At 39.7% G+C, this 12,838-nt stretch overlaps 1 protein-coding gene across 12 annotated transcripts in view; it reads left to right on the forward strand.

Moving 5' to 3' along the window:
- The window catches only part of LOC135234092 (ERC protein 2-like), a 232,480-nt gene that overhangs the window by 58,593 nt on the left and 161,049 nt on the right, over window positions 1-12,838 (forward strand). For all 12 annotated transcript variants that reach the window (XM_064298265.1, XM_064298255.1, XM_064298254.1 and 9 more), the window contains one exon: window positions 10,184-10,351. In XM_064298265.1, coding sequence (XP_064154335.1) covers window positions 10,184-10,351 — 168 coding nt within the window. The remainder of the gene's footprint in view (window positions 1-10,183; window positions 10,352-12,838) is intronic.

Consider the following 12,838-nt stretch of genomic DNA (forward strand, 5'->3'; position numbering starts at 1 on the left):
GTATAATTTTACCGTAGAGGTAACCATGTATCCTAAACTGACCCAGTTTGCGTTTCCTCAGCCCAAACCAAACCGTGTCCACCATTATTTAGCATCCAAGCTGTTGTTCCTTGATTTTGTGAAAGAGGCCAATTGGTGTTGTTAGTGGCAAAGCATTCAGCCCACTGAAAAACAAGCTGTGCTCCAAAGTAAAGATTATACATGTTTTGGAACCAGTCTTGTAGCAATGTGGAAAAGCTATAAAACAGAGTTATGTGAACTAGAATTGAGCTGATGAGATATTTAATGGTTTACACAGAGGTGTGCAAAGCACCATGAATTGTAACCCTCGATTCTAGCAAGTTCCTCCAAGTACAGTTGCAATTTAAGATGTGTGTTACAATGTGTCTAAACTTTTGTGACGCATCCCTTGGTCTGTGTTCAGATACATGTCACTGTACTGTAATTGGATTAAAGAGCATCAAAGTGTGATTTTCTCTTTCAATCAGTTTGGTTTTGAAAATTCACACTGAATGATATTCTGTGGTATTGTTGTGGTACCTTGATTTAATCTAGGCTTATTGCCTGGAACTCTGGAGCAATTGTATTGCCTAAACAGAAAATGGAAGTTGCATGTGTGTCACGATTACGCATAAGGTTTAAGCCTGTCAGGATTTGATTGGCTTGAAGAAATGCAATGTATGGTCGCCACAGGAGAGGATGAGGATTCATCACAGAAAATAAAATGTGAGTGTCCATTTTAAAGACAGTAAAACCTCGGTGTGAATTGAAACTGCTAATTTAATTGGCCACATGAACAACTTGAGCTTACCTGAGCATATGCAGTAGTGTTACATGTTTCTGTTATTCACCAACTTAAAATTTTTTTTTACTCTGCAAGGATTGGAAAAACTGTTAGACAGGTGGACTTAAAATGAAAACAATAAACCATGGCCTTATGCCCTGTAATATGTAATGCTTCCGATATGATAATCTTGATGTCACGGGGGAAGGGTCAGAGACCGAAACTCCTCAAAGAAAAAGTACTACCCACGGCAAATGTGCATATTCCATATTTGAAGCAATTATTGTAAAGTGCAGTGCTTAATCACTGTAAGCTTGCTTTCTAAGGGGCTCAGGCCTGCCTCTCGCAGTTGGCCTCTCTAAGGCAGCCCATCCCCTCTTTTATTTTTCTTTGCCTAAGGGGTTCCTGTAAGTGAAAGAAAGCTAGTGTGCATCACTTATTCTGGTGACATGTGGTAGCAATTTCCCCAGAAACCACCCCCCACCCCACCCCCCACCCCCCATAGCTGGAGGGAGCAAATTGTAACCCTGCTTGGAAGCTTGCTGTGCATCCATGTTATTGTGGTCTCCAGTCTTGATCTTGCTGCTTGCTTTTTCTCCCAACACCCTGTGATGACTTCCTCACCTAGAGTTACACCTTCAGCAAGGGATGATTAGCTGTAACTTTATTTGCCTTTGTGCAAAGATGAAGCATGGCCACCACTCACCATTGCTGAGTTATTTTTACTTTCAGCTTTGCAGATATTTTTATATAAAAAATATATATTACCTTGATATTTAGAGAAATCACTAGCAGAGGTTTGCTTGTATATTTAGCTGGGAAAAGTCAAATATATTTTTGTAAATCGTTAAGTACATGCATCAAATGAAAAATCTTTAGCAAATTCACATGTAGAAGGCTCATGTACATTTTAGGACACTTACACATTTCTGTTTTTATTTCTGTACCAGAACTCACATTTTGGCACTGATGTACTGATATTTTCCATTTCTTTTCCATTACTTGCTTTGCCTTTTGGAATGGTCATTCAATAGCATCTGAATGAGTGACATGATGGCTTTTTAACATGAACGTCTTGGTTGTTTATTGGCTTTAAAAAAAAGTCCCAGTGTGTCCTGCCCTTTAAATGCAGACCGTTGAAGGATTTGTGAGGCCAGGCTTTGATCTTCAGAGCTCCCACTCAAGCACACGTGCTCATGAAAAGACTTGTGGGAATGTTTTCAGAAATGCCACGACATCCCCTTCATCCTGAATATTCACTTTATTGCGACTTCTCTTTATTACAACCTGTAAGATCCTTCTAAAATAAAACTGTACACTGTGAGGAGAAAAAGGTCTTTGACTTCCTCTTTTTATAAATCACCTTAAACACTTTACCCTCAGATATTTACAGAATATTGCATGCTTAGTCATTACTAATTCCCCAGGTCTAACTTTAGGAGCTTTCACATTATGCATTTTCCCAAGGAATCAAACCACCTGCCTCCTGTGGGAGAAGTAATTTTTCATATTTATTTTACATGTGGTTATACACGGACAGCATCCTCATTCACGTTGTTGTGGTAGTGAATGGTGAAAAATGACTCCCCTTACTGACTGTAAATAAATCCTTACCAAATAATGAGGGTCCAGTTCCTCGAGGTGCCAGAATGCAGTAATATATTTAACCGACAAATTGACTCAATAATTGACACACTACTCGCCCATATGATTGTGGGCATTGCATTGTGACCTATGGCACTGGTCATCATGTTTCATGGTAAATGCCAGGTTTGGTCTCTGATGGGGAAAGTAAGGCAATCTTTGTAGGAAAAATTGCAGCAGGATGAAGACTGCAGAGTAAGTTGCTTTAACTATTGTTGTTGCCCATGCAGGACTATTAAAATTGTTGCAAATTAATTAAAATCAGTACGGAACATAAACTTAAACATAGGAAAAGTTTGGTTGGACATACCGGGGACATACAAATTAGATGACCTTTTAAAAGATGAGTGTATAGTAGAGGCCCTGACCCCCCAACCCACAAATGCAAATGGTAAATGGATAGTGCATTTTCCAGCAACTACTGCACAAAGCGCTTTACAATGAATGCTTCTCATTCATCCATTCATGCACACACTCACACACAAAGGCAGCCATGCAAGGCTCCTACAAGCTCGTCGGGAGCAATTGAGGTTGGGTGTCTTGCTCAAGGACACACCCAGAAGGCCGGGGATCGAACCAACAAGCTCTGTGACATCTGGTATGGATGAGACCTACCAATAGTAGCATAGAAACACTTCTGTCAGCTGGTAACAATGATTGACATAAATGGTGCAAAGCATCAAGTTTTTGTGAGGTAAATATGGCACTAAAGCTAGCTAGCTAGCCTGCTTTGATCAGTACATTATTGAAATGGAAATGATTACTCTATTTCACAAACATACTTTATGCGAACACGTTCTGAAAGATGAAATTTTTCCAGTGCTGTTTATTGCTGAGATGCAAGCGACAAACTTAACACATTTAAAAGAAAGAAGAACATGTTTAAAAATAAACGTCACAGCTCTTTTTTTTTAATTTGCTAGTTGAGAATATCAACTATAAAAACCAGAAACTTTTTTTTTGCTCGATTGTTGTCAATCTTTGCCTGCTGGTGGAAATGTTTCCCTCAATCTTATAATCACTACTGTTGGTCTATTAGTTTTGTTGCCTGCCTATACACTGTACTGCTGGTGTATGCAGGCTGTCTATAGGTGGGCAGTCCTGGAGTACATAGACTGCCAGGAGTGCATATAGTTTTTCGGTGTAGGAGGTTATTGTAGCCTTTTTGCTGAATTGTATAGCTTGTCTGTTGATGTATGCGGTCTGTCTGGATGTTTGTTGCCTTTCTTGAGGTTAATAGTCTGTGCTTGCCAGAATGGCTCAGAAGGGCCATAGGACTGAATCTCATGTAGGTTTATGTTGGTTTTGGCAACAGTATCCTCTCTTGCTCTCCTGCTGAGTAAATATACAGAATGGCCTCACACCTTTCAAAACACACACGCACACACATACATGCACACACAGACCAGAGCACTTTATGTGCATGCCATTTTTTAGAAGAACCTGGGCATAATCCTTGTCTGTACAAATGTAATTCTTTTATACCTGAGGAGAGTATTGATTGCGTGTGATTGAGTGCCTCTCTGTTTAATCATTTTGCACACATCATGTACAAGTGCTAATTGGTGGTAGAGGAAATGTTCAATTTCTGTCTTAAGGAAATCAAAACCTCAAAACAGGATGTGGTGATTGGTACTGAATAATAAAAATAAGTAGAAAAATAATCAAATATGGACAAAATCTAATGATATAAAACAGCCCCCTGTATTTTCTCTACTTCTCTGTGTAATGATGATAAATGATGTAATAAGTATCAAATTGGATGTGCTGTTTGGAAAATCAGTGGGCCCTTTATGTAGGGTAACTGTGGTTTAAAGGTTGAGGTAGTTATTCTCTGAGCACTTCTGTAGCAATTTAAACTTCCCAGCTTTCAATTGTTTATTTCAGTTATCCTTTTTTTAAATTCAATATCTGATATCAATATGTGAAATCAGAAAGTAATGTTTATGGCACTTGCTGTATATTTTCATTGCACTGAAAACATGACACGATGATGGCTACTTGTAGAATATAGGATAGTGCTGTGTGTGACGGAGGTGTGTGACGGAGGTGTGACCACCCAGAAACATAAGTATAATGCGAGCTGGTTACTTTTGTCATAGAATGAACTTTGCTGCAACAGATATGGTACGTATTCCGTTGTGAGTTGTGAATCAAAATAACTTCAATTCTCTTGTCAGTTATATATTCCAAGGTCTACTTATACTTGTGTAAGGGATTTTATGATTTTTCCTTGGACAGTTTTAACCACGAACCAATGCAATAGCAATACTTACTAAAGTGGTCTTTTTAAAGAGAAACTTGAATTACGTATGAAAGCAGTTTTCAAACTTTTGTACCTAATTCTTAAAATAACAGTTGACAAATGCTTGTGTTTTGCCTGAAACTGGATTACTATTTTGGTACATACAGTTATTACCTCTTCTGTACATTTCCTAGATATATGTAAACAAATCTAGGAGTTTAAATATGTAAAAAAGCTAAAATTTCACAGAAATATATATGACTACCCAAACGATCAGTCAAAAATATATCTGCACTTCAGTAGTTACAAAGCACAAGGTAGAATGTACTTAATTGTGAAATCCCGCACACCATTGCTTGACAAATCGCAAATTGATGCCCTACCTTCTTTCTGTCTGTTTTTAATGGATATTCAGTGGATTTTTTCTTAGCATCGTGGTGGGTTGGTTGGATAAATGAGACATCGTCTTGCCAGCTGACTGAAACCCTTTCTTTGATGTCCTTGTGCATTCCAAATATGCCCCTGTATCGTTGGTGAGGTACTGCCCATATAATTCAATGACACATAGTTACAGAATGTGCTCTGGAACGTAAGAGGCATGTGTTTGGGTCTGCTTGTGAGTCAGGAAGTCCTGTCTGACGTGACACCAGCCTCTCACCTCTCATTACCCTCTGGCAAACAGCTGGACTCTTGGTTGAGAAAACAGCCCTTTCATGTTCTGCAAATTGAGATGATTTATACTTGGAAGGTGATGATGTGGCATGTTTACAGAGGGTAGCACCACTGACACAGTTCTTTCAAACCCTCTCCCCCATTCAGTGGGAGCAAATACTCTGTACCGTTGAACTTATTTGCACTAGTTATAACCCTTTTTTAAATAAGAAATGCTGGGATACATCATTTCATGGTCTTGGAGTTGAGGCCTATGATAATGAATGATTTACACTTTCATGACCTGACTGTGTTTTGGTCAGTCTGGTGATTTTTAGGTACCTCATCTCTTCCTGGGCTAAATAGGAAGCCTGGTTTGATATAATATCAAGAACAGCCATCTTCAATGGGCCTGTTGCTGCTTCTGTGCTTCTTCTGTTCTTCTTCTGTATTCAACTGAATGGTTCCGTAAACATTTCACTCTGCACTGCCTACCTGATGTTGACCAATAAAGGCTTCTAAAGAACACATGTTATAAGAAAGGGCTACGGTAACATGCAGCTATCTTCTGTACATCTGATAAAGATGTTCATGATAAAGTAAGCAATTAAAAACAAGTTTAAGGTGGAATCAGGTGTCTTTGATATTTTTGTTTATGTGGGAAGATTGAATTGAAATGGGAACATATATTATAGTTATTATATTATTATACTTACAGTAACCTATTGTCAGACCAAACCATAGATACAGTGCTTCCAACTGGGCACTTGCTTGCAAAATGAAGTGATGGTATCAGAATATTGGGCCTATTTCATTGTGAAGTTCTTCTACAGCTAGCCAGCATCTGTAAACCAGGCACCTCCTGTAAGTGTCCTCTTTTGTGTAGGCATCCAAATGCCCTAATTCAGCTAATTCAGCTCAGCTTTATCTACAGGGTGATAATTAAACATGTGGCAAGGCCCTTGGGGACCGGATGAACAGGTTTGTCTTTGGTTGCGCTTAAATCAAAGACCATCTTGGCTGTTAATAACAGGGTCTCGGAGCTCCAGGGGGTTGAAGCTTTATTGGTTCAGTGCATCTTTTGTACTCATCTCTACATCCTAAATACACTTCCTACATCGTGAACAAATTAATTAACTGTTTTTTCTGTTTACCCTTTACGTAATGATGTGTACTGCATGCCAAAGAACCTTTTGAGTAGTGCCCAGACTGCAATAATGGCCAGGCTGTCAGGCTGTATCAGACAGGTGTTCTCACTTGGACTTGTCAGAGGCATTTTCGTGATGCATCCAAAACGGCTTAGTGTCTGCATGCTTCAATTAATTTTATGTTAATAAAATAATTTGACAGTGGTTAACATGCCTTAGGCGCACATACTCTTGCCCAAGCATGCAAAACAGTCAAAGAAAAGTGCATGTGTCACTGGATTCAGGATGATATATCAACAGAAACACCACTGCAAAAATATTTTAACGTTGAAATAACCAGATTTGTTTGAAACTAATTTTGTTGAATCAATGTTTATTGCATCATTTTCATTTCCAGAGTTGTTTATTGCTAGGTCAAGAGCTAGTCCATGTTTTATAAGGATGGTGGTGTGCTGCCAGAACTTTCATTAATAAACTGGAAAGGGAAAAGGGATAAAAAGTACTCTGTTTTTTCTAAACCTCTCCTTTAGTTCCTGAACTAGAAGTCCAGAATGAGATTTGGCTGTCATAAGAGTATGGAGGGAAAAAGAAAATGTGCATCTAATTTTGCCAAGAATTAATAGTTTTGCAACCGCAAAATCTTGAAAGTATATCAAGGACTTTTAAAAATTATATGGTGTTGAGTGAAAAGCTGGAAAGACCAATGAACATTTTTTTTCAATTGGGGATGGTAGTATTTAAAATATATCTATGCTGCTGGATGCAATCTTGACTGTCTGAAATGGACTAGGCCACTGTGTGCAGCTTCTTCTATGCTACACAGGAGAAGCAATTGCCCGTTTTAATTGCAAAAAAGAATGTGCAACCTGGTGTCCAATAGATCACATTAAATGCAGGCAGATGTTCTGCCTACAGATTTGCCAATTGTCTTAAGCCACCGTGCCGTTGCAAATATGGGACTTGCACCAAAAACAACCCGCCATACGTTTGGGAGTATCTCTAGTGTTTGTGCTCAGACAGCAGTCTGGCTCTCAATGTGCTGAAACACCACAGTGCAATTAGGAAAATTCCCTCTGGTAAAGGTGTTCTGGCAGTCCACGCACACTGGAACTTGAACTTGCAATGTCTTGTTCATGGGAGTGGATCACCCTCACCGTTATCTTCACAAAAAAGAAAACCATCATTTTCTTTATTCTTTAATGGAAATGAAAGTTGAGAAATGGGATATATTATTTATTAAATTTACAATAAAATATTTTCCTATACTGCAACGTAAGCATGGTTTGATGGTTTAACACTGGGCACTCTATTTAATACAGAAATAAAGTCATTTTTATGATGAACCAGCTGTTTACAGCACCTGGTGCTCATTGACATTTTCTGAGAGGTTTGTTTTTTATTTTGTTTGTGTGGGTTCCCTTTTTTTTTTAAAGCAAGCAGTCCCAATGAATGCAAATCAACAGCATGCCATGCCATCCTGACCCTTTCCCATCATTGATCCTTTTATTGGAGTTATTGTAAAGTAGTGGTGCCCAATCATGTGCCATGGAGGGTTTTCATTTTAACAATCACTGCACCTGCTGATTTCACTAATTAGCCAGAGAGGAGGCAACTAATTGGTAAAAATCAGCAGGTGAAGTGATTGGTTGGAATGACATCCTGCATACTCTCTGCCCTCCGCGGCACGTGATTGGGCAGCAGTGTTCTAAAGGGTGTGTAAAGACCCCCTGCAGTTTCACAGCTCTGTATAAGAGCCGTGGCAGGCTTAGCTAGCGTGCTTTCTCCGCCTCGCTTGGATGAAAGGGAGTTCTGGAACTCGAGATGTCCGCGTCACTGAGCAGCCCTATCGGCTGACCTGCAGCAGCTTGCCGATACCCTCCCGTGCTCCCCGGCCCTGTGGTCTCACAATGGCCGCGCGTCTCCTGTCCTGGGTCGTGTCACTGAGCTGTGGGGGATCGTGTGACTCGTTAGTGTCACAGACAAGTTATTTCCTTTGTGTGCTTTTAGATTTGGGGATTTAGCTTCCTGAGGTGAAGCGCTCGGCTTTTTCCATCCTCTTTTGTTATTCCTTTTTTCATTTCTGGTCTTCACATTTCTCTGCGTGATGATTAGACTGACAGGGCCAGGTTGTCTTTTCCTTGCCACAGCCTCCGTAGACTGATAGATTCCAGTTATATGTTTCTGCAGTGCCACAAAAATAGAGTTCAGTAGTTGAGTTCTAGTGACAGGCGCTTAACTTTTTTATACTTTGTCAAAGGGCGCTCCTATGTTTCATTGTTCAGGTATTTTACGTATTCACAAAATATTCACTTGAAAGATTTAAGTAGATTCTTGAAAGATTTTTCTGAAACTACTTGAAATAGAAGGGGGGGGGGTCTGAAAAGCTCAGATGTACTCTGTGGATTTGGTGCTTTACAGATATTAAATACACAAAAGGTAATATATTGGTACTTGCTTATCATCAGCGATGAATTACCCATAGAAAGAAATGGCTGATTTCCTGCTAACAGCCATGCAGATTCCCTTTAAATTGTACCTCTATAAATGACAAGGGATTACAGTTGTCCCTGTCACCTGGGTCTGCCTGAGAGATATGGAGCCCCACAGAGCATTAGCTCCTGGGCCGCCGCCAGCATGGCAGTAGGAGAGATAAATACTTTCCCATAGTTGAGCTGGTATTTTCCATTTTTTCCAGCCACATTCTTGTCTGCCTTTAGTTTTTTTATTTCCTTGCTTGTTTTGTACTGTCTTCAGGATATGTCCTATTTTGTAGATGTGTTTTTATTAGTAGCGTGATTTTGTGCGATAACTTAATTGCTCTACGTCGGATAAATAAAGTCCTATTGAATTGAATTTAAAATATCAATTAACAAAAAAGAAAGTTTATTGCTGCATTTGAATCCTAATTGTAGCCTTCATATTGCTTAAAATGTTTGTGATCTCTGCAAATTTCAGTGAATGAAAAAGAGGATAAAAACATTCAGTGGTCTAATAAATGTCTCCTTTTGAGACAATGCAATGATAAATCTGCAATAGTAAACTGAATGTGCAGTTATAATACTGGAATGTCATTTAAAGACCTGTTTCTGTAACATAATATGCACATGGAACAGTTCAGTGCAGACACGGAATTATGGGTATCTATTTGAGTGTGAAGGTGGCTCCATGCTGAATGATAGTATCAAAACAGGGAATGAAACAAAAAGTTTTCCTCAGCTCCTCCATCAAAAGATTAATGGTGAAATAATCATTCATGTAATGCAAGCAGTGTTGTGCAAATCCTCTATTTAAGCCAATGTGCCTTTTGGGGTTTTAAATCCATTTGTTTTGCTTGACATACAGTATCGAACGCACTGCATGCTCATTGAGTTCAACATAGTGTCGGCCCACATGACAAGTCTCATTATTCTAAAGGGTGACTGGGTTTGCGTTCATTACCAACGACTGCACTGCAAGTCTGCAGTTCATATATCAGAGGAAAATCCGAGAGTATGCTTGCAGGCTGCACGCATAGAACATGGACATCGTTCAGGATCCAACTGCCTCTTTAAGAGCTTGTTGTTCCAGCATTAGCCAACCATGACTTTCATTATAAGAAAATATCTCCTAAACGCTGTCTACGGGTGTCGGATGGAACTAGTGAAAAATAATATCATTATAATTAAAAGGTTTTCAGTATTTTTAATTTTTTATTTTTTGATTCTTTCTCAGGTTGACGCTCTGAGATTACGGTTAGAAGAAAAAGAATCATTCCTCAACAAGAAGACCAAACAACTCCAGGACCTTACCGAAGAGAAGGGGACGCTGGCTGGGGAGATTAGGGACATGAAAGACATGCTGGAAGTCAAGGAGAGGAAGATTAACGTCCTTCAGAAAAAGGTAAGCCATTGTGAAGTGAAAGACGAAGTTGTCGGCTGGATCGGCGCCCGTTTCAGGGCTCAACCCTTTTGGGGCCGCCTCCGATGCATGTATTTGGCCTGTTTCCTCTGGGCCGACACGTACACTGTATGAACGTCAGATCTTTAACCATTTGCATTCGCAAGGACGTCATCCAGTCAGCACACACGATTGGAAATAGTGTATCAGCACAGCAGTAATTTCGTGAATAGACTGAGGTAAACTTTTTTCTCTTGAAGTTGCGTGTTGGTAATCTATTAGAAAGAGAACAAATCAGGCCCAGTCCCATACATATTTCCCACGCAGCTGTTGCTTTGAAGTACCACACTGGATTTGGCGACCTGGTTCAGCTTTGGGCACGGGATTTGTATTTACCTAATAAGCTCTATGACTCTTGACAGTAATCTGTAGACCTTGCAGCCTGCTTGGGATACTCTCAGTTTGGTCTCTGCCCCACCGGCCTCCTTCATGCAGGCCCTCCCAGAAAGAAACCATGCATGCGCCCTCCAAGCAGAATGCAAAAGTACCGTATGCCTACCATGGAGACGGAGAAAGGCAGTGAGCTCAGCTCATCAGGGCCAAAACAAATGGCAAACCAGGCTAAAGATTGTAAGCGTAAGGCTGCACAACTGGTAGTGTGTTTCTTTCTTTTTCTTTTTTAATGCTTCTGTTGGTATTCACTGGCTTGACATGTATTTCACTGTTGAACATGAAGGATTCATTCTCTCTTGAAGGGAATCGTAGAGATTCTGTTGCTGCATTAACCACTTTAACTTTTTTTAGCTAGTAAACAGAAAAAGTTAACTTACAATCATTCAGTGGTGTATAAGAACATAACAACAGCCTCTTGTTAAGAAAAAACAAATTCTCCCCAATGGTTATGAAGCCAGACAGGTGTGCCATCTTTATCCATTAGCTTAATTCAGTTATACAGCGCACATAATAAGATGAGGTGACTTGTCTTGCACACACAGGAACAAGGGAGGCCTGAAGGCATATCGGAGACTAATGACTTTTATAAGGTTAATTTCAGATAGTGATTCAGAGCCACCTGCAGTGCTTATTTGTCCTGATCTTTTTCAGAGGTCACTGGTCCTAATTAAATCATTTGATCTCTCTCTGTCCATTCCATTTTTTATGAGGCAAAGTGAGGTTTTCCTTTTCCCCTTTCTTCTCCCTCTCACCCCACAGAGTTTAATGAGATCTTTTGGTTAATTTGTCGTGCCATTTAAACGAGTGGCAGAGGGCGGTGGCTCCTCACTGTGCTGCGAGGAGCAGACAACCTTTACCAGTGCTGCATAGTATGCCTCCATTTTCTTAGTTTGCCCCATCATATAGGCCTTAAACCATGCTAAGACACTAATGGGCAGAAGTGAGTTTAATGAGGCTTAACACTCTGGATGTGACAATCCACTAATCTGGTTTTACCAGTGCAGTGCCATGGTGTGCTTGACCTTTTCGTACCTGACCCTTGTACTTTCAGATGCCAGACGTCTAAGCCATTTTAACCGCCAGGGATTTGACATCCCGTTGCATGCCTTTGTTTCCACCTTGCGAAATAAGTGAGGATACAATTTGATTAAGTTTGTAGTAAGAGCATACATCATTTTTAAAGCAAAAATATGGTGTGAATTGTTGCTCTACAGTGTTCCCGCTACACCTGGTTGTTCACCTTTTCTGATCTTTATGCGACACCATTATTATTTTAGTGCCGATCAGCTTTAGTATATTTATTGTAAATAGTTTAACCTAAAAGCTACCTCTTGCTGTAAGACTGCCTCAGAACTACCCATGTGAAGTAAATTACTGATGTGGTGCAAGCTACCCAACAGTGTGAAGCAGTCAGCACCTATTCCATTTAAAGCTACACGGGATGTTCTTTGGAGTATGGAATTCAGTGGCTTCGGTTATTGTAAATCTCTCTCTTTATCATTTCTTTGTGTGTGTGTGTGTGTGTGTGTGTGTGTGAAAGTGGAAATTGCATATACATGTTTGACCTCTGAACTTTCTCTTTTCTGCTTCCCTTGATGAACCTTATTGGGGGAGGGTGTTGGGGGCACATCTCTATATCTCCATAACTGGAATTGCATCTGAGAGCCCTTAATGGTTCAACCAACGAGCACTGAATGGGATAAACTTTATCTCTATAAAAAAGCAGATCCTTGCTATTTTTTTCCACAAAGTGTTACAGTTGATGAGTTTTGCCTGCTGTTTTACTGTAGTCTTTCCTTAATTTATTTTATTTTTTTTGTTTTTTAGCATGATAAAAATGTTTTACCTGTAATTCTTGTATATTCAGGTCAGAATTCCTAATTTATGTAAGGAAATTTAAATATCTTGCAATTGATGCCATGACACATACTGTACTTGTTACAGAATTTGCCAATCACACTTTCCTAAAATGCAATAACATAAAATATTCTGGAATGTATTCCTGGAAAAAAATGCCTGTCTGGTTCCTTGTGAAAC

Source organism: Anguilla rostrata, chromosome 11, assembly GCF_018555375.3.
Source record: "Anguilla rostrata isolate EN2019 chromosome 11, ASM1855537v3, whole genome shotgun sequence".
NCBI classification, from domain to species: Eukaryota; Metazoa; Chordata; class Actinopteri; order Anguilliformes; family Anguillidae; genus Anguilla; species Anguilla rostrata.